The sequence below is a fragment of the Ascaphus truei genome, chromosome 1 (genome assembly GCF_040206685.1).
Source record: "Ascaphus truei isolate aAscTru1 chromosome 1, aAscTru1.hap1, whole genome shotgun sequence".
Lineage (NCBI taxonomy): Eukaryota > Metazoa > Chordata > Amphibia > Anura > Ascaphidae > Ascaphus > Ascaphus truei.
In genome coordinates, this window is record NC_134483.1 from 16,008,179 (window position 1) to 16,032,244 (window position 24,066).

At 47.2% G+C, this 24,066-nt stretch overlaps 1 protein-coding gene across 1 annotated transcript; it reads left to right on the forward strand.

Moving 5' to 3' along the window:
• Positions 1-583: 583 nt before the first annotated feature.
• Positions 584-23,273, forward strand: LOC142468025 (serine/threonine-protein kinase SBK1-like). Its single transcript, XM_075574086.1, has 5 exons — positions 584-746; positions 4,390-4,584; positions 4,639-4,652; positions 4,779-5,675; positions 23,268-23,273. Exons 1-5 carry the CDS (start codon positions 584-586, stop codon positions 23,271-23,273), a joined length of 1,275 nt encoding a protein of 424 aa, XP_075430201.1.
• The last annotated feature ends 793 nt before the right edge of the window (positions 23,274-24,066 follow it).

A 24,066-nucleotide genomic window follows, 5' to 3' on the forward strand; every position in this document is an offset into this window, starting at 1 on the left:
AAACCCTTGTGCTGGTTCCAAAATGTATCATAAAGTGGGCTCACTTTTCAATATTTTTTTTATTAATTATTATATCCAATTGATCTTACTATAAAACCTGATTCCTGCATACAGTATAATGATAAGAAATGTCTTACCAGACATTATTTGTGTGTAGAAACTGCCATTCTATAGAAACATTAACAGTTTGGGCTACTCCTAATACCACTAATCAATGGATACCTAATGTGCACAATTCAGTGATAGGGGTGGGGTCCCATTGCAGATCTGTTACATTAACACCTCACTTCTTTAACAATGCCTAGTATGCTAATATGTGAGTCACATGACTTACAAGGATCCCACCCATAATGAGTACTTTCAGTATTGGGTGATAACCTTTTTTATTTGGACTAACAATTAATAATATAAGACAAGGGTTTGAGAGTTTTCTCTCTCCCTCAGGTCAGCGATACCGATTTACACAGATTCCATGATCTTAACACAGATGTTTAAAAAATAAGATAGGTTTCCACCCATAAATATAGTTATAAAAACTACTGAATAAATATAATTACAGTTCCTTCATTTACAGGTGTGAACAATGGCTTCAAATGTGTCAGATATTGAGCTTATCCTTGAAGGACTGGTGACCTTAACATCCCAAAGCCTGCAGCATGCAGAGCTGCAGGAACACTTCCAGGTCATAAAGGAGCTTGGCAGGGGGTCTTATGGTTCAGTGATGATGGTGAAGGACAAAAACACAGGTCACTGAGCAATTTACAATCACTGGCTTAAGATCTTGCTGTTCATCCATGTAAAGGATGTGGCCACCTAGGAATTAGCCATTGAATTGCGCTTCTATGAGGTTTCAACAGGGAAGCCCCAGAATAACATAGATGTATACTTCCTTTTGCCATCCTATCCGATTCACTGACATGTACAGGTAGAGCTGCTAGTGGCTGCTCTCTCACACTCCTAAATCCCAAATGATACCCAGGTCTGGTTACTGAGTGCACTTTGAGTTTTTATAAAACGGCATTCATATAGTTATACATAAACCCCTTTATTGCTATGCAGCACTGATGCTGTACTATGCACTTTACAAAGTAATATACAGTACAGCACTGATACTTTCACTGATCTCTTTTCCTTGCTCACTGGTGAGTTTCCATGGTGGGTGGCTCTTCCCACAGAGCAAAGGTACAGCAGTTTTGCAGACTGGCAAAATAGCCCCATAGTTGCTGACCCACCATCCCCATTGTACAGACTGACCACCACAGTACTGAAAGTGCAGTGTATTCAATAATAGTCCAATGCATAAAGTAACCTACTGAACCTGTTATCTAAGGTACAACATTTTGAAAGAGAAAGTGCTCGTACAGTGTCCACATGAGGTCCGATAATGTGTGACTAAAGATATATAGAAAATAGGGGTGGGGGAGAGGGGAGATAGGAAAGGGAATGAAAATTGCAAAACTGAATTGTATATAAAAATGATATATAAGGAACAAAAACTTCTAAGAAGATGCGGCTTCAAAAAGGATCTCCACAGCCTTGGATGTTATCTATAACACAAACACAAGCACAAACTGCCATAGGGAAGTACGTTACAAAAGTATCTTTCTGATCAATAGAAACAACAGATGAGCCCTTACAGAGGGTATATAACGATAGAGCTAATTGTGAACTGCGGATGATGACCGTCCCCATACTTCTCGGAACGTCTCTGTCACTCGCGTCCTGTGTTCATGCTGTCTCAGCGTTAGCTGATATCACAGAAGCGGAAACTGAAGTGATGATTTTAGCAAAAGTTCTTAGAAACTCTTAGGAGGACAGGAGGGTCTCATGTAACGTTTCCCACGATCGTAACAATTGCAGCACAGCACCACTCCTACGCGTTTCATGGCAGTATCCACTTTGTCAGATATATATATATATATACACACACATATACATTAATTGACTTTAGTCTTTTTAATTTCCTCTGGATCGTCACGCTACAGTATGATAGATATGAACTTTTAATCACATTAAATATGAGTTTGAAAGCACTGAGTAGGTACAGAAATTATATCAAATGTTGTAGTTCTCTTTATTGAACAAACAAGAATTCTTCATATATTTTGCTCTTCGTGAGACTTCAATGTCCACATGTCTCTGATTCTGCTGTTTTACCTTCTCTCCTAAAGAAGAGAGATTTAAGCTTTTGAAAAATAATAAAAATAACATCTGTGATAAACCCTTGTGCTGGTTCCAAAATGTATCATAACATTGGGGTTTCTCAATTTACTATTTTTAATTCGTTTTTGTTTTTATTCAATTGGTCTTACCATAAAATCTGATTCCTGTATATAATTATAAGAAATGTCTTACCAGATATTATTTTTGTATAGAAACTGCCATTCTATAGAAACATTAACAGTTTGGGCCACTGCTAATACCACTAATCAATGGATACTTAATGTGCACAATTCAGGGATAAGGGTGGGGTCCCATTGCAGATCTGGTCCATAAGGATGTCATTAACACCTCATTTCTTTAACAATGCCTAGTATGCTAATATGTGAGTCACATGACTTACAAGGTTTCCACCCACAATGCAGTGGTCTAAATAAATAGTGCCACTCTACAGATTCCCTTTCACAAGTGCCTGGTGATCCTCTGGAGGACTCTTCTGCAGGACCCTGAGCTGGAGAATCCATCAGACACTGAGACACAAAATATAGACCCACAGACAAAGGATTGTCCTATCTCTACAGCAAGCTTTGTTATATCATCTGAAAGAAGAGGTAAGTAATTTATGAGCTTTGTTATATATTGGCAAAAACATTGATATTAAATGTTTTGTGTTTGTAATAAGACCAGATGGACTATTTCCCATTTCATTCTATGGCCCCTAATCAATATGCTGTGTGGCCATTTGTACTTGTCAGGGAAGCTCTGAGATCTGTTTAGAGGAATGAATCGTGGTCACTAGAGATGTGCCAATGTCCCCAATTTTGGCTCACAAAAACTTTAGCAAAATGTTTAAGTATATTGTATATTTGTGACATTTTCACACACATCCTCTCACCCTTCCTTACTCTTCTCCCTCTCTCCCTTTTCTCTCCCTCGCTCCAATTTCCCTCTTTGTAGTCTGGATGAATGTTCATAGTTTTGTGACACTTTTGCTACTAGCAAATATCCAATATTCTCATGTAATATACAACATTTTTCCTATTACAATCCCAGACCATAATGTATTTTGTGGTCTCTTATTTTCTATGAGATCAAAACTGTGTGGTAATAGTGACACATTAATTTTCATTAATCTTTTTTAAACACAGTGGTTATTACAATGTAACTCATTTAGATATATTAGTTAGATTACACAGACTGCAATACTATTGTATTAGAAAGTTAAGATATTTATAAAAACTACTGATTAAATATAACTAATTACAGTTCCTTGATTTACAGGTGTGAACAATGGCTTCAAATGTGTCAGATATTGAGCTTATCCTAGAAGGACTGGTGACCTTAACATCCCAAAGCCTGCAGCATGCAGAGCTGGAGGAACACTTCCATGTCATAAAGGAGTTTGGCAGGGGGTCTTATGGTTCAGTGATGATGGTAAAGGACAAAAACACAGGTGAGTGATCAAATTGCCATCCATGTCTTAAGATCTTGCTGTTCATTCATGTACAAAATCTGGCCACCAAGGGCTTTACTCCCACATGTTGTGTAGTATCCCCTTCACTATGAGTTAGCCAGTGAGTTGGACAGAGATTTCACCAGGGAAGCAAATGAATAACATAGATAGTATCAAGTCAAATCTGGCGAAACACGTGCCCACCATATTGGGAATATTTGAGCTAATAGAGATGGTTAGACTAGAAAATATGTGATTGGACCACATCCATCAAGACGAAGTTCCCAGCCATACCCTGTGATTAAGTCTCCAGTGCCCTCCCTAAAACCCCACAAACTAGTGCCCCTATTCGGTCAGGCCCGGGAATAGTAGCAGATATTAATAATGCAATGAGTGTTAGTATTTTGGCAGTGCTTCCATTCACCATCCTGTCCGATTCACTGACAGGTACAGGTGGACCTCTTAGTTACTGCTCTCTGGCACTCCTAAAGCCCAACTGCTACCCAGGTGTAGTTAGTGAGCGCACCCCATTGGTCTTTATAAAAGATGCATACATATATGTATACACAAACTTCTTTATTCATATATAGCACTGATGCTGTACTCTGCACTTTACAATGTAATATACAGAACTGCACTGATAAAACAGGGGTGAGGATCAATACATGGACAAATGCTGCAGACATAATTGTAACTTACATAGAGCTCACAGTATACGCAGTGAGTGCACATTTAATGTATTCACAACTAAGCACGACTTCCTCTCCTCCTTACAGATAAGATGATGGCTATGAAACTCCTGGATAAGAAAAGAACAACACAGAGAGGCTTCCTCATGGAGTTCAGTGTGTCCTTCTTCCTCTCATCTCATCCCAATGTCATCGGGAGCTATGGTCTAGCCTTCCAGACCTGTGAACACTTCGTCTTTGCCCAGGAGCTCTCACCAGTTGGTGATCTCCTCACTCATTCAGGCTCCTGTAAGTAGGAAGTCACGTACCATAATAGTTCTACAAGTACAATTGCAGTTACACTGAGACCTGTTAGATGTAGCAATATGGAAATATTGTTTTCCCTTTAAGCTGCACTTTTGATAAACATTGCAGAAATCTTACAATATGGAAAATACTTTTTATTGACCGTTAATGAGACGCATTTTATATTTCAGGTTGGGATCCCAGAAGCTGCAGCAAAGCGATGTGCAGTTCAGATCTCCAGTGCACTGGAATTTATGGAAAGCAAAGGACTAGTTCACTGGGACATTAAACCCGACAACATTCTAGTGTTTGATAAAGAATGTCACTGTATTAAAGTGAGTGACTTTGGTCTCACACATCTCCAAGGAACTGCTATCAGACCCCTGAAAGGAAAAGTACCTTACATGTCCCCTGAGCTGTGTCAACTCGCAAAGAGTGACACCTTGGAGGCTGATTCCAGTATCGATGTGTGGGCTTTTGGAGTGGTTCTCTTCTGCTTGCTCACTGGTGAGTTTCCATGGCGGGTGGCTCTTCCCACAGATCAAAGGTACAGCAGGTTTGCAGACTGGCAAAATAGCCCCATAGTTGCTGACCCACCATCCCCATGGAACAGACTGACCACCGCAGTACTGAAAATGTTTCGTACCCTATTGGCAATAGATCCTAAAGAGAGGAGAAAAGCTACAGAAGTCTTGAACTATATTGGTGAGTCTTGGAAAACAGATATTCCCCATTCAAGTGGAATAAGTCTGGATGACACGGAGACAGAGATTAGCAGCATTTTAACTGTGGACACTAATATGGAAGAATCCTACAGTGACTCAGCCGAGGAAGACACTCTTTCTGCAGAATCATTTGTCATGAAAATAGATGATAAGTGTCAAACTGAGGTCAGATGTGTTGTTTCTGAGCAAGATGCCTCATCCAATTTGAGCTCATGTGTAAAGGAAGAGCAACTGTGCATGTTACACGGCAGTGATCCCACTCTCTCTTGCTCCAGCAGGTTGTCCTCTCATTCTGCAGCTGGATGTTTTGTGGCTCATTTTGATATTGCACCAGATCAATGGCAGGATGACATAGCAGGTCAGGTAATACTGATGGATGACCATACATCACTGTATGTAGGAGCCGAAGTGGAACTTATCTGAGCAAAGGAAATTATCCAACTGTCTGTCTTGTCCAACATCAGAGGAGAGAAGTATGTGTACTTTTGTCTCATCACATGAATAAGGTAAGGTGTTCATTTGTCGATCGTAATCTGATGTACATGTAAGAGATTGGGGTCTTACAGGGCTGTTGATGCATGAGTAAGTGTGTTAGAAGTGGCTGATAATTGTGCATGGTTAGATGTGCTGAGGGTAGAAGGTGCATGGTATGAAATAGCACTGGTGTCTTGTAATGGCGTGGAAGGGATATATCTGGAGGGTGATGAGTCATGGGGTCTGTGAGAAATGTTTTTAAGGGATGTAGATGCGTATCATGAAAAAATAGGTACCTGAGGCTGGTGGAAGTAAGTGAATGAGCGACTGCTAGAGACAGCTGGCCGTGTGAGTGCAATGCTTATTGGAAAGTGTCTATCGTGCTCATGCCAGGGAGTGTTTCTCTCTCTTGTTTATTTCTCCTCGATCTCCCTTTTGGCTTTTTTACCGATGAAACGTCTGCTCGGTCCTACCCCACTTTTGCTGTTCCCGGGAGACTTTGGTACATAACTTCCCTTAGTATTTCTCTGGATGTTTCAGGAGTTTATAAAACCTCCTTTACGACAGGAAAATAGTCACCCCCTACTCATTCCCTTTTTCTGAGTGACAAGGTGATTATGATGTCATCATTAGACAAACCCCTAAGGATGTAGGACTTTAAGTGTCTGAAATGACCGAGAATTTGTGTTTGGTGAAAATAAAACACTAATGTTTACACCAAGCGTGATCTAATATGGTAAAGGAAGCCAATGATATTGGTAAGTTCTTATTCTTGGCAGTTAGATGGGACGGCTCCACGCTTTGTTTCCTAGTTTCTGAATAACTATCAAAATATACAGCTCTAAGCAATTAAAGAGCCAGATATAATGAGGGAGGGGGATCTGTGCCATTCCAGTTATGCCCAATTTCCAGGTATGACCCGATGGGGCCCCTGTTTGTATTCATGAGACTATTGAAGTCTGTTAGCATCGGCGTCTCATATTCAGGGAAACCCACAGATAATCATTGAGATTTGAGATATCGGAGATTTGTAGGAAATGTAAATGATATTTTTTACTTTCAGTGTCAATTATGTCACTTTCTTTTTGTTATTCGGGGGCAGCTGTATACAAGAAAATGTAATGTCATGAGATGCTATTTCCAGTATTGCCAATCTGCCTCCAGCGGTTCCCCTGTCCCCATGCCAGCGATACCAGCACGTACTGCTGTTTATATCCCCCCACCAGCGAGTAGGATTCCACTTTCACCTGAGACTCTCTGCAATCTGTTTTTATCAATGGATTTTTATTTCATGAGTTTTATTAAATTGGGATATAGCTTTGCATCTGTTTTCCCATTTCCCTTGTTTGTCTGCCCAGTGCCCCCACACCCCTCCCCTTCCTTCCATCAGTCAATCACATCATACAGTATTACACTATGTATTCTTTCCGCCATCTTTATTCACATGGTCAAATGTCCATCTTACTGACAGCTGGAGAGCCACCGTCACCTCTGATATCCGTACCAGGACATTTCTATCATCTCACGGGTTGAGTGTGTTTATCAAACTTGGGACAGGCGTATAGCATCCGATTTGGGCTTTAATCTCGATATTTGATACATAGATTTATGGCAAATTGACAGAATATTTTTCTTGTCAGGAGGCGCCTGATAAGTTCCTCGTGTTTCTTTATGCTTCCCGGATCTGATCAATCAGAGGACCCCCTTAGGCTGCCTCTATTACATAATATTCCCCATCACGCACTCTAATATTCACTTCCCTTTATTCAGGCTAAGTACCCAAATATAGGGAGCCTGCCGCATGTATTAATTTGCACGTTATGCACATATTATGCACTTTTAACATTGACGCATTGCACTGTATATTGTTCTTCAATCTGACTCCCTGTCACTGTGAGGTTCTGACCCAGGTTGTGTTTCAGACTCTAACCCCGGTGCATTAATGCTTCAGCACAGCCTTTCTGTGGAGCGGGGAGACTAAACAACGTGACTGGGTTTGTTAATGTCATGATGACAGGGAGTTGGGTTATCAATACTGTATTTTATTCAATCGCGTGTGTGCCACAGTTTAGTTGATACAGGAAGTAAGAAAGTAATTGTCCCCTGGGAGACAGTGCAGTAAATCTCTTTGCTGCCTGTTAATGTTTCATTATGTAGCTTGGAAGCTCCTACATTCTGCATTGTTTGTGTCTCCCCCTGCTGGACTCTACATTTACTGCAGCATCCTCTCTACTACCTAGAATGTGTTACTTATTCTGTATGTTGGTTATCTATCTGTATGGAAGATTATTAAGGTAACTCTGATGTGAGTGGAGCCCCCCTCTGGGGACTACTATTTATATAAGGAGTTAATGGGATAACCGGGTGGGCTCACTCAGGTTACTCCCCTCCCCACCATGTAATGTAGGATGACTATGCAGAAGGGAGTGTCACTCCCTTGTATGTCGTGACTGTGATGTCACCATTGGGAGATAGAAGGATATATATAGTTCCACCTAATGTTCTAGAAACAGGTTCATCAGAGTTCAGACTGTGGTCCTCAGCGTGAGTCCTGTAAATAGGTTTGTGTGTATAGTTTAAGGTTATTAAGTTGTGTCCTGTCACCGTTTGTTGTTTTCCGTTAAGGAACTTGCCCCTTTACGGAAGCGGCAGTACTACGGGTCCGAGGCTGTTCTCTCTATTGAACGAGAGGAAGCATGCTGTTAGTAATGAGTTCTCAGCATAGTAACTCTGGAGTCTTTTTGGACCGGCAGAACCGGAAGGTTCCTAATGCAATCCTGATCAGATACACTGGCGACACACTTTATTCGAGCTCGGCTAGTCCCACGAATTCGGGTATACCCGGGTGTATTGAGGTTTGTGACTGTTTTCTGCCCGAGTGCATTGGGTTATTTTCCAGGCAGGGATTGAAGCATTTTATTCACGCTGGCTGCAATACTGCACAGTATATATATATATATACTGCATTACAATTCATGAATTTATGCCATCTGGTAGACACGCGAAGCATTGCAGCCTATTAAATCCTAATCATTATCATTTAACAGATCAGCCGCCCGTCAGCCAGGCATGAACCATGGCTGGGAAGGCAAACACAACGGGGCTTGTCAGAGGTGAGGAGCGGCGCATTCCAGGTATCTGCCAGGTACATACTGGGTATTTGCTCGAATAAAGTGTGTCGCAGCAGTAGGTATGGATGAAGTATGCGGTACCCGGCATATAGTAGCATTTTACTAATTCAGCAGTCTGAAGTGTATTCCTGATAAGGCCCATTTGCTATGGGGCATTTTTAACTCTATGCCAATGTATCCCTTACTACAGGAAACAAGTATACAGTAAGTACATCCTCAGCATAAGAGTCACGAGACGTATGTCACTACCTGTGGAGCCTTATAGACAGATGTCAGGTAAAGCACCTGTAGGCGATGCAAGCAGAAGTAAGTCCAGGAGACTTGGGAGTTGGTGAAACAAGTAAAGGCTTTTATCCAGCCAAACAGGGCGCCAGCAGCATACAGCTTTCAGGATGACAGTCCACCACATGAAAGTCTATTTACCTATGTGGCATGGGTTCCCCCGGTGCCCATCTGTTTCCTGCCCTTAGCGCTCAGTAATGGGGACTGGGACAGGAGCAGGCAGAATTGTGGCGGGTGCAGGAAGCGGCGAACGACTCGCGCCGGTGGCTTTCTCCTCCAGCCGCCGCCATTTTAGTTGTCGTGCATGCGCGAGGTGCTGCGCATGCGCTGTCCAGGCGCGAGAGGCGCAATTGGGCAGAGGCACAGTAGGGAGCGGCAGCCATTACACAGACGCTCTGCCTGGGGAACTACAAGCCCCATGATGCCTAGGGGCACACCACACATGACGTCAGGTTGACAATAGCGCAGCCAGATTATCCTGCACAGAATGAGATACATTTTGCGCGCTGAGAAGAGAACGCCAGTCGGAAGAGGGACAGCAAAGGGTCAGGTAGTGTCCAGGGAGTGGTACTCCTCTTTGCTAGGCCAGACTGTGTCACCAAGGCACCAGTTAGGCCCCGACTCACTAGTGGTGCAGTGATTGCTTTAGAGACAGGCCCTTAGGTAGGGACTCTGCCCCGTTATCTATTTGGTAGTCAGGGACACAGTGCTATGCAGCACAGCACTGCAAGGTGGGTTCTGGGATCAGAACGCCACCAAGGACACAGACTATACGGTGATATTATCCACGCCGGAATTCACCTCACGCGGTTAAGGATGAAGACGTTGGACAGGACGGTCCCCTGTGTATTCTGCAATACCCGGGTGCAGGAGCCCCGGGCAGGTATCGTTTTACAAGTGCACCAACACTGTACCACACACCGCTGATCATGCCTAATGGGTGGGGGTATTACTTGGGGACACTTATGTGGTAGAGTGGCCAAGGGCCTCGGACAGTATTATGGACACGGTGTGGGTTGCGCCCTGCGAGGTGCGTTGGCCAGTTTTATCTCTAGGGGGAAAGGGTATTTCATATCGGTAATCCTATTACAGTATAAGACTGCTTGCATATCATATTAGTAAAAGGTTTTTGTTATATGTTGTGTGGTACTATTATTTGTTCCTGCACGAGGCGCTGTCATCTAGTAGCTCAGGTGTTCCCCAGGCTCTCAATGGCGGAGGCTCAGGTCTCTGTGAGCCAACAGATAATATCAGCACCCGTAGACTCTTCCCATAAAGGAGTAAGAGGGCTACATATATATATATGGCTGTGCTCAAAGCTGTGACCATGCAGCAAGCTTAAGCCTATAGGGAACCATGTTAAAAATGTTTTTTGAGGCAAAAAGTGACACTGTGTGCTCATTTGCATGTCATTTCCCAGAGTCCCTTGCTGCAGTGGAAGTGCTGTATGCTGGGTGATGATGGGGAAAGGCGGGGTTGCAGATCTGCCTAAGACATGCAGATGAGCATACAGCTAAATTTGTGTATATATATATATATATATATATATATATATATATATATATATATATATATATATAGTGGGTTTCCCTTTTCCTGCTCAGGGACTCAGACCTGGGATCTGCACTCAGCCTCAGCAGCACAGCTTTCTCTTCCCAGCAGCAGGCAGTGTGCTCCAGCTGCCTAGCTTTTTAAAGGCCTTTCTGACAGGCTTCAGCTGTGCTCGTTAATCACCTGGCCTTTACCAGGCAGGTATTAACCCCTCGCTCTCTGAGGTCCAACAGCCTTGGCAGGTATTAAAACAAGCGCACGACTCACGGTGTAATAAATTAAACATTATATTGGTGGAGATATAAAAAGGGTAAGTATCGCGCGTACAAAAAATAAGTTCTTTAAAGCATGTCATGCAACAATCAGCATGGTGTCACCACAGTCGGTAAGCGTCTACCGCAGAGGGACAGTGTCGTCAGCTGCTGGATCCGATCGTCAGGATACTTTAGTGAAGCAGCCTCCTCTCACAGGTGGTGTATGGGCGACGTCCGCGGAGATGATGAATCCTTCCTGTGTGGGCTCCGACGTTGCAGTGGGCGGTAGCTGATCACATCACCATTGCGCTGCATAAGCAACAAGACGGAGGACGTACCGGCACAGCCGCAGGTGTAACTGCACAGGAATGATAAAATAGCCCCTACCAATTGCTACAAACGCATATGAAAGCACATATAGTATCAGTGAGGAACTAGCAGGTGGCTAGCAACAACCGTCACAAAGCAGGCAAAAAAATCAATTGGCGCCGCTATTTAAACTCACCTAGTGGCTATGGGACACCCTCCTCCTTCTGGCTTTGACAAAGGGTACTCCTCGCGAAACGCGCGGTCGTTACTTCTGATCATGTGACACTTCTGATCGCAGACATGGACTCCAAACGGGAGTGCTCGCGCTGCCCTGCTCCTGCACATTATAGGCTTCTGTTTACCATCTGACGGTCCTACGGAGCACCCCTCCAAGGGGGGAGAGATATCATTTAAGGCACTTATGGTCTCTGTACCTTGTAACTGGGTAAACATATTCCCGGTCTACCTGCATACTCCTCATTCACCGTATCCACCCCAGACGTCAGTTTTATAGTCTGGCCTTAGCTTATACCTATGCTGAACAGTGATCATATTATCAATAGGTTTTATTGTTAATATACTAGCCTATTTGGGGGGGTATTATCCTATTTGCAGGTTACACTGTGCTATTTTATTCAGGGACTATACTATATGTATTAACCCCTGAGGTGCCTATTCCTGACCATGTATATATTTACACCATACTACTAGGGTTACAGGCTTCTTTACCAGAGAACAGCAAAGAACTGGATCCACGGGACAGCAGCAGTTTGATAAAAATGAAGTTCTTTATTGAAACATGGTGCAGGCAGGAATGGGTGCAGGAAAAAAGCCTCTGTCTCTAACGCGTTTCACGCCTGTGTGGCGCTTCGTCGGAGAGTACAGTTAGGTGTGCCATACTAGCCCTCTTATAGTGGTCCCAATTTGCTAAATTTGGAACCTCCGTGAGAATTCATGAACCGGAAGTGACGCGGCTCTCTCGGTGAACTGGAAGTGACGTGTTGCAATGCGCGAGTCACTGTTGTTTACCGGCTGTCTTTGCCTTGGTATACACGTCACCTTACCTCGTGGGGAGACTGACAAGACAAATAGCAATGGAGGTTAGAGTCAAACCGGATAAGATGTGGCCGCATTACCAAACCGGAAGTGACGTATCGCTATTATGTGCACGACAGCTATTTGTTTACATGCTGTCTAGGTAGTCATAGCGACCTGTACACAGACCCTGAGATAATCCAGGGAGGAGAAAAAATAGATAGTCAAATGAGCGAGAGTATGGCACAAATATCTTGCTAAATGGTCATTTGACCTTCATAAGGCAAGATATATTAAAAACAATTGTAACATGTATAATACCATATCAGAGGTCCTCAGCATATATTGTTAGTTAATAAGCACAACAATTTTTATAGTAAAGAACTATATTGGAGCAAGATCAAGAGAATGAATAATACTATTCAGATTCAAGAAATTATTTTCACGGAGGTTCCAAATTTAGCAAATTGGGACCGCTATAAGAGGGCGAGTATAGCACACCTAACTGTACTCTCCGACGAAGCGCCACACAGGCGTGAAACGCGTTAGAGACAGAGGCTTTTTTCCTGCACCCATGCCTGTCTGCAAAATGTTTCAATAAAGAACTTCATTTTTATCAAACTGCTGCTGTCCTGTGGATCCAGTTCTTTGCTGTGCGCTGCATCTCTACACTTGTGGCCACCTCAATTATCTCAACTTGCAGAAGCGCGCATCCCAGAAGGCACAATGGGCAAGGTCACGTGAGTTTGTACCTTAAACAGAACTTAAAGGTATTTTATTGGTGTTTTTACAAGTTGTCAGTACCAGTCCACATTGGCAGTGAGGGGGTGGGGCTCATATATCTCCATTACCCACACTCACCAGGACATTTATTTAGGTGTCAGACACATATACTCACCCATATATACCTCACTCATTTATGGTGAGCCACAGTTATAGACTGCCCAAAGCTATCTTTAACATGTGGATCCAATCCCCCTCGTGGGAACACAAACACCCACGAATAGCCAAGTTACCCACAGTTCATAAGACCGGTCAAAAGGGCTGTCCAGTGGGCAGGGCACATGGGTCAGGTTGACGCCCATGACACCCATATCTTGGCACCACTAAGTATGATTTTTGACGCGGAGGGGTCACTAGCCTGACATCTGCTGTGCATTAGTATGTCAGTTTTGTATACATTATGGGTCTGCTGGGTTTTTTCATAACTGACACTCTTTTAGACAGGGAGATGCTAATTCAGCGATCCCTTTGAGACTCCATCATAAAAATACCCCCAGCTCAGTCACCCATATCACAGCTGGATGTCCAAGTAATTCCTGCTTGGACTTACAAAAAATAGCTCCTGCCTTACATTTACAATCTGCAGTTTATACACGCTTTATTAAAATGCCACGTTCTATTCGCGTCATAACTGTAAAAATGATATGTACGCGCATGTAGGGTTCACTGTATTTGCACCTCAAAAATCAGGTTTCTGGGTGCTTTCGTTCTAGAATTAGTATTTCTCATTGAAATGCCGGCTTCTATACTGCCATGTGTCGGTTAGAGGGTATGGCAAGCAATGCATCTTGTCTTTTACCCTCGCAGGCAGGGAATGGCCTGCAAATGGGGAATAAAAATGGCTGGGACAGGGCAAACACAGTAATGCATAGCAAATAAGTTGAACCCCTTCCTTCCCCGTCACATGGACACCAGGGTGGTTGGGTGCCCAAGGGCCCCAAGGGACTTTGGGGACTATTTTACCAGGTGTGGACAAGGTGTTGGAGGGCACGGTGAAGGTTCGGCCGTGCGTGGCCTAGTTGGAGGGACTGTTACATAGTAGGATCCGTTACAGGTGGAGGTGCTGTCACCCGACGGATCAGGCACACCCCAGGCTCCCATCAGCGGAGGCCCAGGCCTCCTGTGAGCCGCAGGTAACACACCACATACACGGTAGCCGCCATATCTCCCAGGGGTGGGGGAAAGTGCGCTACACAAGTATATTCATCTAACCTCATATGTTTACCAACAACATACTAACTCCATGTTAAACAACTATCTATACCAAAGATCTTTGCTCACACGCTTGCTACCATTGGTTCACCCTATCCTAGTGTGTGCAGTTATCTGACACTTCAGATTACTACTGACACATTATGGATGCAGCGAACCCACTGTGTATTACATATACTTACCTACCTACCAACTAGGTTTCCTTCAGTGTGTACCAATCATTTACTCCTGTCAGCTGAGGCACTTTATTCATGGTATTTTAGTAATTATCTCCCTCCTCCACCCCCCTGCAAATCTATGAGATAAAGGAGACTTTTAGTTACATCCTTTGATCATGCCTATGAGACTTACCTTGGCGTTTGGTGGCAGGCATAGGCATTAGGCATTATTTAATCAAAGGATGTAACTAAAAGTCTCCCTTATCTCATAGATTTGCACATCATGTATATATATATTTATTTCACATATATTGTTAACCCATTAGGCAGAAGCGCAGGGATTCACTTTCCGTTTTTCACTACGACATGGATGAAGCGCAGGTGATCATATATTTGTTTTGCATGTTAGTGTTACATCTGCACAGCACGGTATTAAGAACATGGAAGCACATTCCACATAGAAATAGAAATAGTAAAAACTATAGTGAATAGTAATGTTCATATAAAAACTGGCAGTACTGTATATGGTAAAACCAGCGGCAAACAGAAACATGGAAGGTAGGAGGTATCAGCAATGATCATATTCACAGATGGGCACAAATTCATAGGCAATAAGGAAATCAAGATTAATCACAAACCAACATAAACATTGTCATAACTATAGAAAGCATCGGTTTCAAACCCTGAGCAGTACGGCAATTATATACAACTAGCTGATAGACCCGGCGTTGCCCGGAATGTGAATGGATAAAATAAAAAATAATGTTGTTTGTAATAAAAAGTATATGAATGAAATAGAATGAAAAGAAAGATTAATATATAAAATTTGTAAAAATATTTTATTGTCGTTGATGAAGAATAAAAACTGGTATATACATTTGTAATAAACATATGTAAGAGTCCATGTGATAATAATTGGTATAGTAATAAATGATTGTTATGAAATGCAAGGGTGTGGGTGGGGGTGTGCTAAGAGAAAGGGTGGGTGGGGGTGTGGGAAGAGGAAGGGTGGGTGGGTGGGGGTGTGGGAAGAGGAAGGGTGGGTGGGTGGGGGTGTGGGAACATAAATGAAGGGTGGGTGGGTGGGAAGAGGAAGGGTGGGTGGGTGGTGGTGTGGGAAGAGTAAGGGTGGGTGGGTGTGAAGAGTAAGGCTGGGTGGGTGGGGGGGTGTGAAGAGCAAGGGTGGGTGGGTGGGGGTGTGTGAAGAGCAAGGGTGGGTGGGTGGGGGGGTGTGAAGAGCAAGGGTGGGTGGGTGGGGGTGTGTGAAGAGTAAAGGTGGGTGTGTGGGGGATGTGGGAAGAGTAAGGGTGGGTGGGTGGGGGTGTGTGAAGAGGAAGGGTGGTTGGGTGGGGGTGTGGGAACATAAATGAAGGGTGGGTGTGTGGGAAGAGGAAGGGTGGGTGGGTGTGTGGGAAGAGGAAGGGTGGGTGGGTGTGTGGGAAGAGGAAGGGTGGGTGGGAAGAGGAAGGGTGGGTGGGTGTGTGGGAAGAGGAAGGCTGTGTGGGAAGAGGAAGGGTGAGTGGGTGTGTGGGAAGAGGAAGGGTGGGTGGGTATGTGGGAAGAGGAAGGGTGTGTGGGAAGAGGAAGGGTGGGTGGGTGTGTGGGAAGAGGAAGGGTGTGTGGGAAGAGGAAGGGTGGGTGGGTGTGTGGGAAGAGGAAGGGTGTGTGGGAAGAGGAAGGGTGGGTGTGTGGGAAGAGGAAGGGTGTGTGGGAAGAGGAAGGGTGGGTGGGTGGGAAGAGGAAGGGTGTGTGGGAAGAGGAAGGGTGGGTGGGTGGGTGTGTGGGAAGAGGAAGGGTGGGTGTGTGGGAAGAGGAAGGGTGGGTGGGTGGGTGTGTGGGAAGAGGAAGGGTGGGTGGGTGGGTGTGTGGGAAGAGGAAGGGTGGGTGGGTGGGTGTGTGGGAAGAGGAAGGGTGGGTGGGTGGGGTTGTGGGAAGAGGAAGGGTGTGTGGGAAGAGGAAGGGTGGGTGTGTGGGAAGAGGAAGGGTGGGTGGGTGTGTGGGAAAAGGAAGGGTGGGTGGGTGGGTGTGTGGAATGAGGAAGGGTGGGTGGGTGGGTGTGTGGGAAGAGGAAGGGTGTGTGGGAAGAGGAAGGGTGGGTGTGTGGGAAGAGGAAGGGTGGGTGGGTGGGGTGTGTGGGAAGAGGAAGGGTGGGTGGGGTGTGTGGGAAGAGGAAGGGTGGGTGGGTGGGGTGTGTGGGAAGAGGAAGGGTGGGTGGGTGGGGTGTGTGGGAAGAGGAAGGGTGGGTGGGGTGTGTGGGAAGAGGAAGGGTGGGTGGGTGGGGTGTGTGGGAAGAGGAAGGGTGGGTGGGTGGGGTGTGTGGGAAGAGGAAGGGTGGGTGGGTGGGGTGTGTGGGAAGAGGAAGGGTGGGTGGGGTGTGTGGGAAGAGGAAGGGTGGGTGGGTGGGGTGTGTGGGAAGAGGAAGGGTGGGTGGGTGGGGGTGTGTGGGAAGAGGAAGGGTGGGTGGGTGGGGGTGGGTGGGTGGGGGTGTGTGGGAAGAGGAAGGGTGGGTGGGGTGTGTGGGAAGAGGAAGGGTGGGTGGGGTGTGTGGGAAGAGGAAGGGTGGATGGGGTGTGTGGGAAGAGGAAGGGTGGGTGGGTGGGGTGTGTGGGAAGAGGAAGGGTGGGTGGGTGGGGTGTGTGGGAAGAGGAAGGGTGGGTGGGTGGGGTGTGTGGGAAGAGGAAGGGTGGGTGGGTGGGGTGTGTGGGAAGAGGAAGGGTGGGTGGGTGGGGTGTGTGGGAAGAGGAAGGGTGGGTGGGTGGGGTGTGTGGGAAGAGGAAGGGTGGGTGGGTGGGGTGTGTGGGAAGAGGAAGGGTGGGTGGGTGGGGGTGTGTGGGAAGAGGAAGGGTGGGTGGGGGAGTGTGGGAAGAGGAAGGGTGGGTGGGGGTGTGTGGGAAGAGGAAGGGTGGGTGGGGGTGTGTGGGAAGAGGAAGGGTGGGTGGGGGTGTGTGGGAAGAGGAAGGGTGGGTGGGGGTGTGTGGGAAGAGGAAGGGTGGGTGGGGGTGTGTGGGAAGAGGAAGGGTGGGTGGGTGGGGGTGTGTGGGAAGAGGAAGGGTGGGTGGGTGGGGGTGTGTGGGAAGAGGAAGGGTGGGTGGGGGTGTGTGGGAAGAGGAAGGGTGGGTGGGTGGGGGTGTGTGGGAAGAGGAAGGGTGGGTGGGTGGGGGTGTGTGGGAAGAGGAAGGGTGGGTGGGTGGGGGTGTGTGGGAAGAGGAAGGGTGGGTGGGTGGGTGGGTGGGTGGGGGTGTGTGGGAAGAGGAAGGGTGGGTGGGTGGGTGGGGGTGTGTGGGAAGAGGAAGGGTGGGTGGGTGGGGTTGTGGGAAGAGGAAGGGTGGGTGGGGTTGTGGGAAGAGGAAGGGTGGGTGGGGTTGTGGGAAGAGGAAGGGTGGGTGAGGTTGTGGGAAGAGGAAGGGTGGGTGGGGTTGTGGGAAGAGGAAGGGTGGGTGGGGTTGTGGGAAGAGGAAGGGTGGGTGGGGTTGTGGGAAGAGGAAGGGTGGGTGGGGTTGTGGGAAGAGGAAGGGTGGGTGGGGTTGTGGGAAGAGGAAGGGTGGGTGGGTGGGGTTGTGGGAAGAGGAAGGGTGGGTGGGTGGGGTTGTGGGAAGAGGAAGGGTGGGTGGGTGGGGTTGTGGGAAGAGGAAGGGTGGGTGGGTGGGGTTGTGGGAAGAGGAAGGGTGGGTGGGTGGGGTTGTGGGAAGAGGAAGGGTGGGTGGGTGGGGTTGTGGGAAGAGGAAGGGTGGGTGGGTGGGGTTGTGGGAAGAGGAAGGGTGGGTGGGTGGGGTTGTGGGAAGAGGAAGGGTGGGTGGGGTGTGTGGGAAGAGGAAGGGTGGGTGGGTGGGGTGTGTGGGAAGAGGAAGGGTGGGTGGGTGGGGTGTGTGGGAAGAGGAAGGGTGGGTGGGTGGGGTGTGTGGGAAGAGGAAGGGTGGGTGGGGTGTGTGGGAAGAGGAAGGGTGGGTGGGTGGGGTGTGTGGGAAGAGGAAGGGTGGGTGGGGTGTGTGGGAAGAGGAAGGGTGGGTGGGTGGGGTGTGTGGGAAGAGGAAGGGTGGGTGTGTGGGAAGAGGAAGGGTGGGTGGGTGGGGTGTGTGGGAAGAGGAAGGGTGGGTGGGGTGTGTGGGAAGAGGAAGGGTGGGTGGGGGTGTGGGAAGAGGAAGGGTGGGTGGGGGTGTGTGGGAAGAGGAAGGGTGGGTGGGGGTGTGTGGGAAGAGGAAGGGTGGGTGGGGGTGTGTGGGAAGAGGAAGGGTGGGTGGGAGTGTGTGGGAAGAGGAAGGGTGGGTGGGGGTGTGTGGGAAGAGGAAGGGTGGGTGGGGTGTGTGGGAAGAGGAAGGGTGGGTGGGTGGGGGTGTGTGGGAAGAGGAAGGGTGGGTGGGTGGGGGTGTGTGGGAAGAGGAAGGGTGGGTGGGTGGGGGTGTGTGGGAAGAGGAAGGGTGGGTGGGGGTGTGTGGGAAGAGGAAGGGTGGGTGGGGGTGTGTGGGAAGAGGAAGGGTGGGTGGGTGGGGGTGTGTGGGAAGAGGAAGGGTGGGTGGGTGGGGGTGAGGGAAGAGGAAGGGTGGGTGGGGGTGTGTGGGAAGAGGAAGGGTGGGTGGGTGGGGGTGTGTGGGAAGAGGAAGGGTGGGTGGGTGGGGGGGTGTGGGAAGAGGAAGGGTGGGTGGGTGGGTGTGGGAAGAGGAAGGGTGGGTGGGTGGGGGTGGGAAGAGGAAGGGTGGGTGGGGTTGTGGGAAGAGGAAGGGTGGGGGTGTGAGGGAAGAGGAAGGGTGGGGGGGTGTGAGGGAAGAGGAAGGGTGGGGGGGTGTGGAAAGAGGAAGGGTGGGTGTGTGGGGGTGTGTGGGAAGAGGAAGGGTGGGTGGGTGGGGGTGTGTGGGAAGAGGAAGGGTGGGTGGGTGGGGGTGAGGGAAGAGGAAGGGTGGGTGGGGGTGTGTGGGAAGAGGAAGGGTGGGTGGGTGGGGGTGTGTGGGAAGAGGAAGGGTGGGTGGGTGGGGGGGGTGTGGGAAGAGGAAGGGTGGGTGGGTGGGTGTGGGAAGAGGAAGGGTGGGTGGGTGGGGGTGGGAAGAGGAAGGGTGGGTGGGGTTGTGGGAAGAGGAAGGGTGGGGGTGTGAGGGAAGAGGAAGGGTGGGGGGGTGTGAGGGAAGAGGAAGGGTGGGGGGGTGTGGGAAGAGGAAGGGTGGGTGGGTGGGGGTGTGTGGGAAGAGGAAGGGTGGGTGGGTGGGGGTGAGGGAAGAGGAAGGGTGGGTGGGGGTGTGTGGGAAGAGGAAGGGTGGGTGGGTGGGGGTGTGTGGGAAGAGGAAGGGTGGGTGGGTGGGGGGTGTGGGAAGAGGAAGGGTGGGTGGGTGGGGGTGGGAAGAGGAAGGGTGGATGGGGTTGTGGGAAGAGGAAGGGTGGGGGGGTGTGAGGGAAGAGGAAGGGTGGGGGGGTGTGGAAAGAGGAAGGGTGGGTGGGTGGGGGGTGTGGGAAGAGGAAGGGTGGGTGGGTGGGGGTGGGAAGAGGAAGGGTGGGTGGGGTTGTGGGAAGAGGAAGGGTGGGGGGGTGTGAGGGAAGAGGAAGGGTGGGGGGGTGTGGGAAGAGGAAGGGTGGGTGGGTGGGGGTGGGAAGAGGAAGGGTGGGTGGGGTTGTGGGAAGAGGAAGGGTGGGGGTGTGAGGGAAGAGGAAGGGTGGGGGGGTGTGAGGGAAGAGGAAGGGTGGGGGGGTGTGGAAAGAGGAAGGGTGGGTGTGTGGGGGTGTGGGAAGAGGAAGTGTGGGTGGGTGTTGTGAAATAGCAGTAAAGAAGAGTAAATATGATGTATTTTTATTAAAAGTAGTTAAAAAGAGCATTTAATAAAGAAAAAAATATTGGTACAAATAAAAAGAATATTTTAAAATAAAAGTTTGCGAGCGTAGAGCATCCAGAGATTGGCGTTCGGAGGGCATTGTTAGATGTCAAATGTTTGTACAAATGTTTGTTAATAAAGTTAAAAATGTTGTCAGAAAAAAAAAAAAAAATTATTTTGAAATGAGTTGTTGGTGAAAGTGGTGTGTGCGGAGCGCATCCAGAGATTGGCGTGCGGAGCGCATCCAGAGATTGGCGTGCGGAGCGCATCCAGAGATTGGCGTGCGGAGCGCATCCAGAGATTGGCGTGCGGAGCGCATTGGAAGATTAAAATGTATGTAGTTGATGTGTGAATGATGTTGAATGTATTAATGTAATATGTGTGGCGATGTGTGAATGAAGGAAAGTTGAGTAAAAGTGAAAGTATGATATAGCGGCTATGCCAAAAAATAAAGAAAGGAATAAATTATAAGAATGGATAAAAAAAATACATTAGCAAAGTGTAAAGAAAATGTATTATAGCGGCTATGAAATAAAGAGAAAATAAATGAAAAGATGGTATAAATGGATAATAGGAAAAGAAAATTAGTGTCGGCCATTTTAGACATTTAATTGACACTGCGTAGGTGCACGCCAAACGTACGGCATTGTAGTGATAGAAATTTATTGTAATTGTAAGTGAGTAGTTTGAGAAGAAATTGAAGTTGATAAAGAGTAGGCGGTGAGCGGCGTCCATGTGTTTGTAGAGGCAAATCTTTGTATTTAGTAGTTGTAAAGGCAAAAGTTTGGTAAATTAATGTAGTTGATGTGTGAATGATGTAGAATGTTAAGTGTGTCGGCCATTTTACAAATAGAATTTACACTGCGTAGGTGCACGGCATTGTAGAAAGAGAAATACATTTGAATTAGTACCAGAGTTTGTGGGGCATTAGTAAAAATGTAGAAAGAGTGCGTTGTGGGTGGCGGTTTATAGGGGTATTTGCACAGACATTGAAGTAGTAGGGCTACGGGCGGCCGGTGTAATGTGCGCGCGAGTTAATGGACGCGTGCGGGCGGTGTAATGTGCGCGGCGGCGGGCATATATGAGGTGGGCAGAGAGCGGGCGGTGTAACGGGCGCTGTAATATGAGCGGTTCGTGGCGGAGGGAGAATGAAGGTAATGGGCGGCAGTTTAGTAAGGGTAATGGGCCGCTGTAATATGTGCGGTTTAGAGGATTGTCGTTGCGGAGGGAGAGGCGCCCATATATGAGGTGGGCAGAGAGCGGGCGGTGTAAGGTCCGCTGTAATATGAGCGGGTCGTTGCGGAGGGAGAATGAAGGTAATGGGCGGCAGTAATATGTGCGGTTTAGAGGATTGTCGTTGCGGAGGGAGAGGCGCCCATATATGAGGTGGGCAGAGAGCGGGCGGTGTAAGGTCCGCTGTAATATGAGCGGTTCGTTGCGGAGGGAGAATGAAGGTAATGGGCGGCAGTTTAGTAACGGTAATGGGCAATTGTCGTTGCGGAGGGAGAATTGTAAATGTGTGTAATGTGTAAGATGTGTGTAAGATGTGTGTGTGTGTGCACAGGGGTGACAGTGTGTGTGTGTACAGTGTTAAGTGACACTGAGTGTGAGGGGGTGACTGTGTGTACAGGGTTGTGTGTGAGTGTGGGGGGTTGTGTGTGAGTGTGGGGGGTGAGTGACACTGAGTGTGTGTGAGTGTGAGTGTGGGGGGTGAGTGACACTGAGTGTGTGTGGGGTGACAGTGTGTGTGTGACAGTGGGTGTGTGTACAGTGTTCAGTGACACTGAGTGTGAGGGGGTGACTGTGTGTACAGGGTTGTGTGTGAGTGTGGGGGGTTGTGTGTGAGTGTGGGGGGTGAGTGACACTGAGTGAGTGTGAGTGTGAGGGGGTGACTGTGTGTACAGGGTTGTGTGTGAGTGTGGGGGGCGAGTGAGTGTGGGGGGTGTGAGTGTGGGGGGTTGTGTGTGAGTGTGGGGGGTGAGAGTGTGGGGGGTTGTGTGTGAGTGTGGGGGGTGAGAGTGTGACATGTCAACTTACCAAGGAGTCGTCAGAGGTTCTGGCCGTGTGGTGTGACTGCAAGTGTGTGAGAGTGAAGGAGGTGATGTCACAGTGGGGCGTACCTCTTGGACCAATGAGATTCACCGGGCGTACCTCTTGGGCAATGACAGTCACGGACCAATGAGATTCACCGCAGATAGCACTAACCTCACTAACCATTCGATTTTATATATTAAGATTGTGTAGCACTCTATTGGACCAACATAAGAACTCTTCATAGATTTGTCTCCTCATCAGTCTAAAATGTCTGCAAGTCTCTGATTCTGGTGTTTTAGCTTCTCTGCCTAAAGAAGATAAATGGAAGATTTTGAAAGCTTATTAAAAAATTAATTTGTTACAAACCCTTGTGCTGGTTCCAAAATGTATCATAACATTGGGCTGTCTTTTCAATATTATTTTTATTGGTTATTATATCCAATTGATCTTACAATAAAATCTGATTCCTGCATACAGTATAATTACAAGAAATGTCTTACCAGATATTATTTGTGTGTAGAAACTGCCATTCTATAGAAACATTAACAGTTTGGGCCACTCCTAATACCACTAATCAATGGATACTTAATGTGCACAATTCAGTGATAGGGGTGGGGTCCCATAGCAGATCTGTTACATTAACACCTCATTTCTTTAACAATGCCTAGTATGCTAATATGTGAGTCACATGACTTACAAGGTCCCCACCCATAATGAGTACTTTCAGTATTGGGTGATAACCTTTTTTATTTGGACTAACAATTAATAATATAAGACAAGCGTTTGAGAGTTTTCTCTCTCCCTCAGGTCAGCGATACCGATTTACAAATATTCCATGATCTTAACACAGGTGTTTAAAAATAAGATAGGTCTCCACCCATAAATATAGTTATAAAAACTACTTATTAAATATAACTAATTACAATTCCTTGATTTACAGGTGTGAACAATGGCTTCAAATGTGTCAGATATTGAGCTTATCCTAGAAGGACTGGCGACCTTAACATCCCAAAGCCTGCAGCATGCAAAGCTGCAGGAACACTTCCAGGTCATAAAGGAGCTTGGCAGGGGGGGCTTATGGTTCAGTGATGATGGTGAAGGACAAAAACACAGGTCACTGAGCAATTTACCATCACTGGCTTAAGATCTTGCTGTTCATCCATGTAAAGGATGTGGCCACCTAGGAATTAGCCAGTGAATTGCGCTTCTATGAGGTTTCAACAGGGAAGCCCCAGAATAACATAGATGGTATACTTCCTTTTGCCATCCTGTCCCTGACAGGTAGAGCTGCTTGTGGCTGCTCTCTCACACTCCTAAATCCCAAATGATACCCAGGTCTGGTTACTGAGTGCACTTTGAGTTTTTATAAAACGGCATTCATATAGTTATACATAAACCCCTTTATTGCTATGCAGCACTGATGCTGTACTATGCACTTTACAAAGTAATATACAGTACAGCACTGATATAACAGGTGTGCAGCAGCATCAATACATAGACACATTTTCCTCTCCTTACAGATAAGATGATGGCTCTGAAAGTCCTGGATAAGAACAGAACACCACAGAGAAGCTTCCTCATGGAGTTCAGTGTGTCCTTCTTCCTCTTATCTCATCACAATGTCATCGGGAGCTACGGTCTAGCCTTCCAGACCTGTGAACACTTTGTCTTTTCCCACGATCTCTCACCTGTTGGTCTTCTCTCACACATTCAGGCTCCTGTAAGTAAGAAGTCACGTA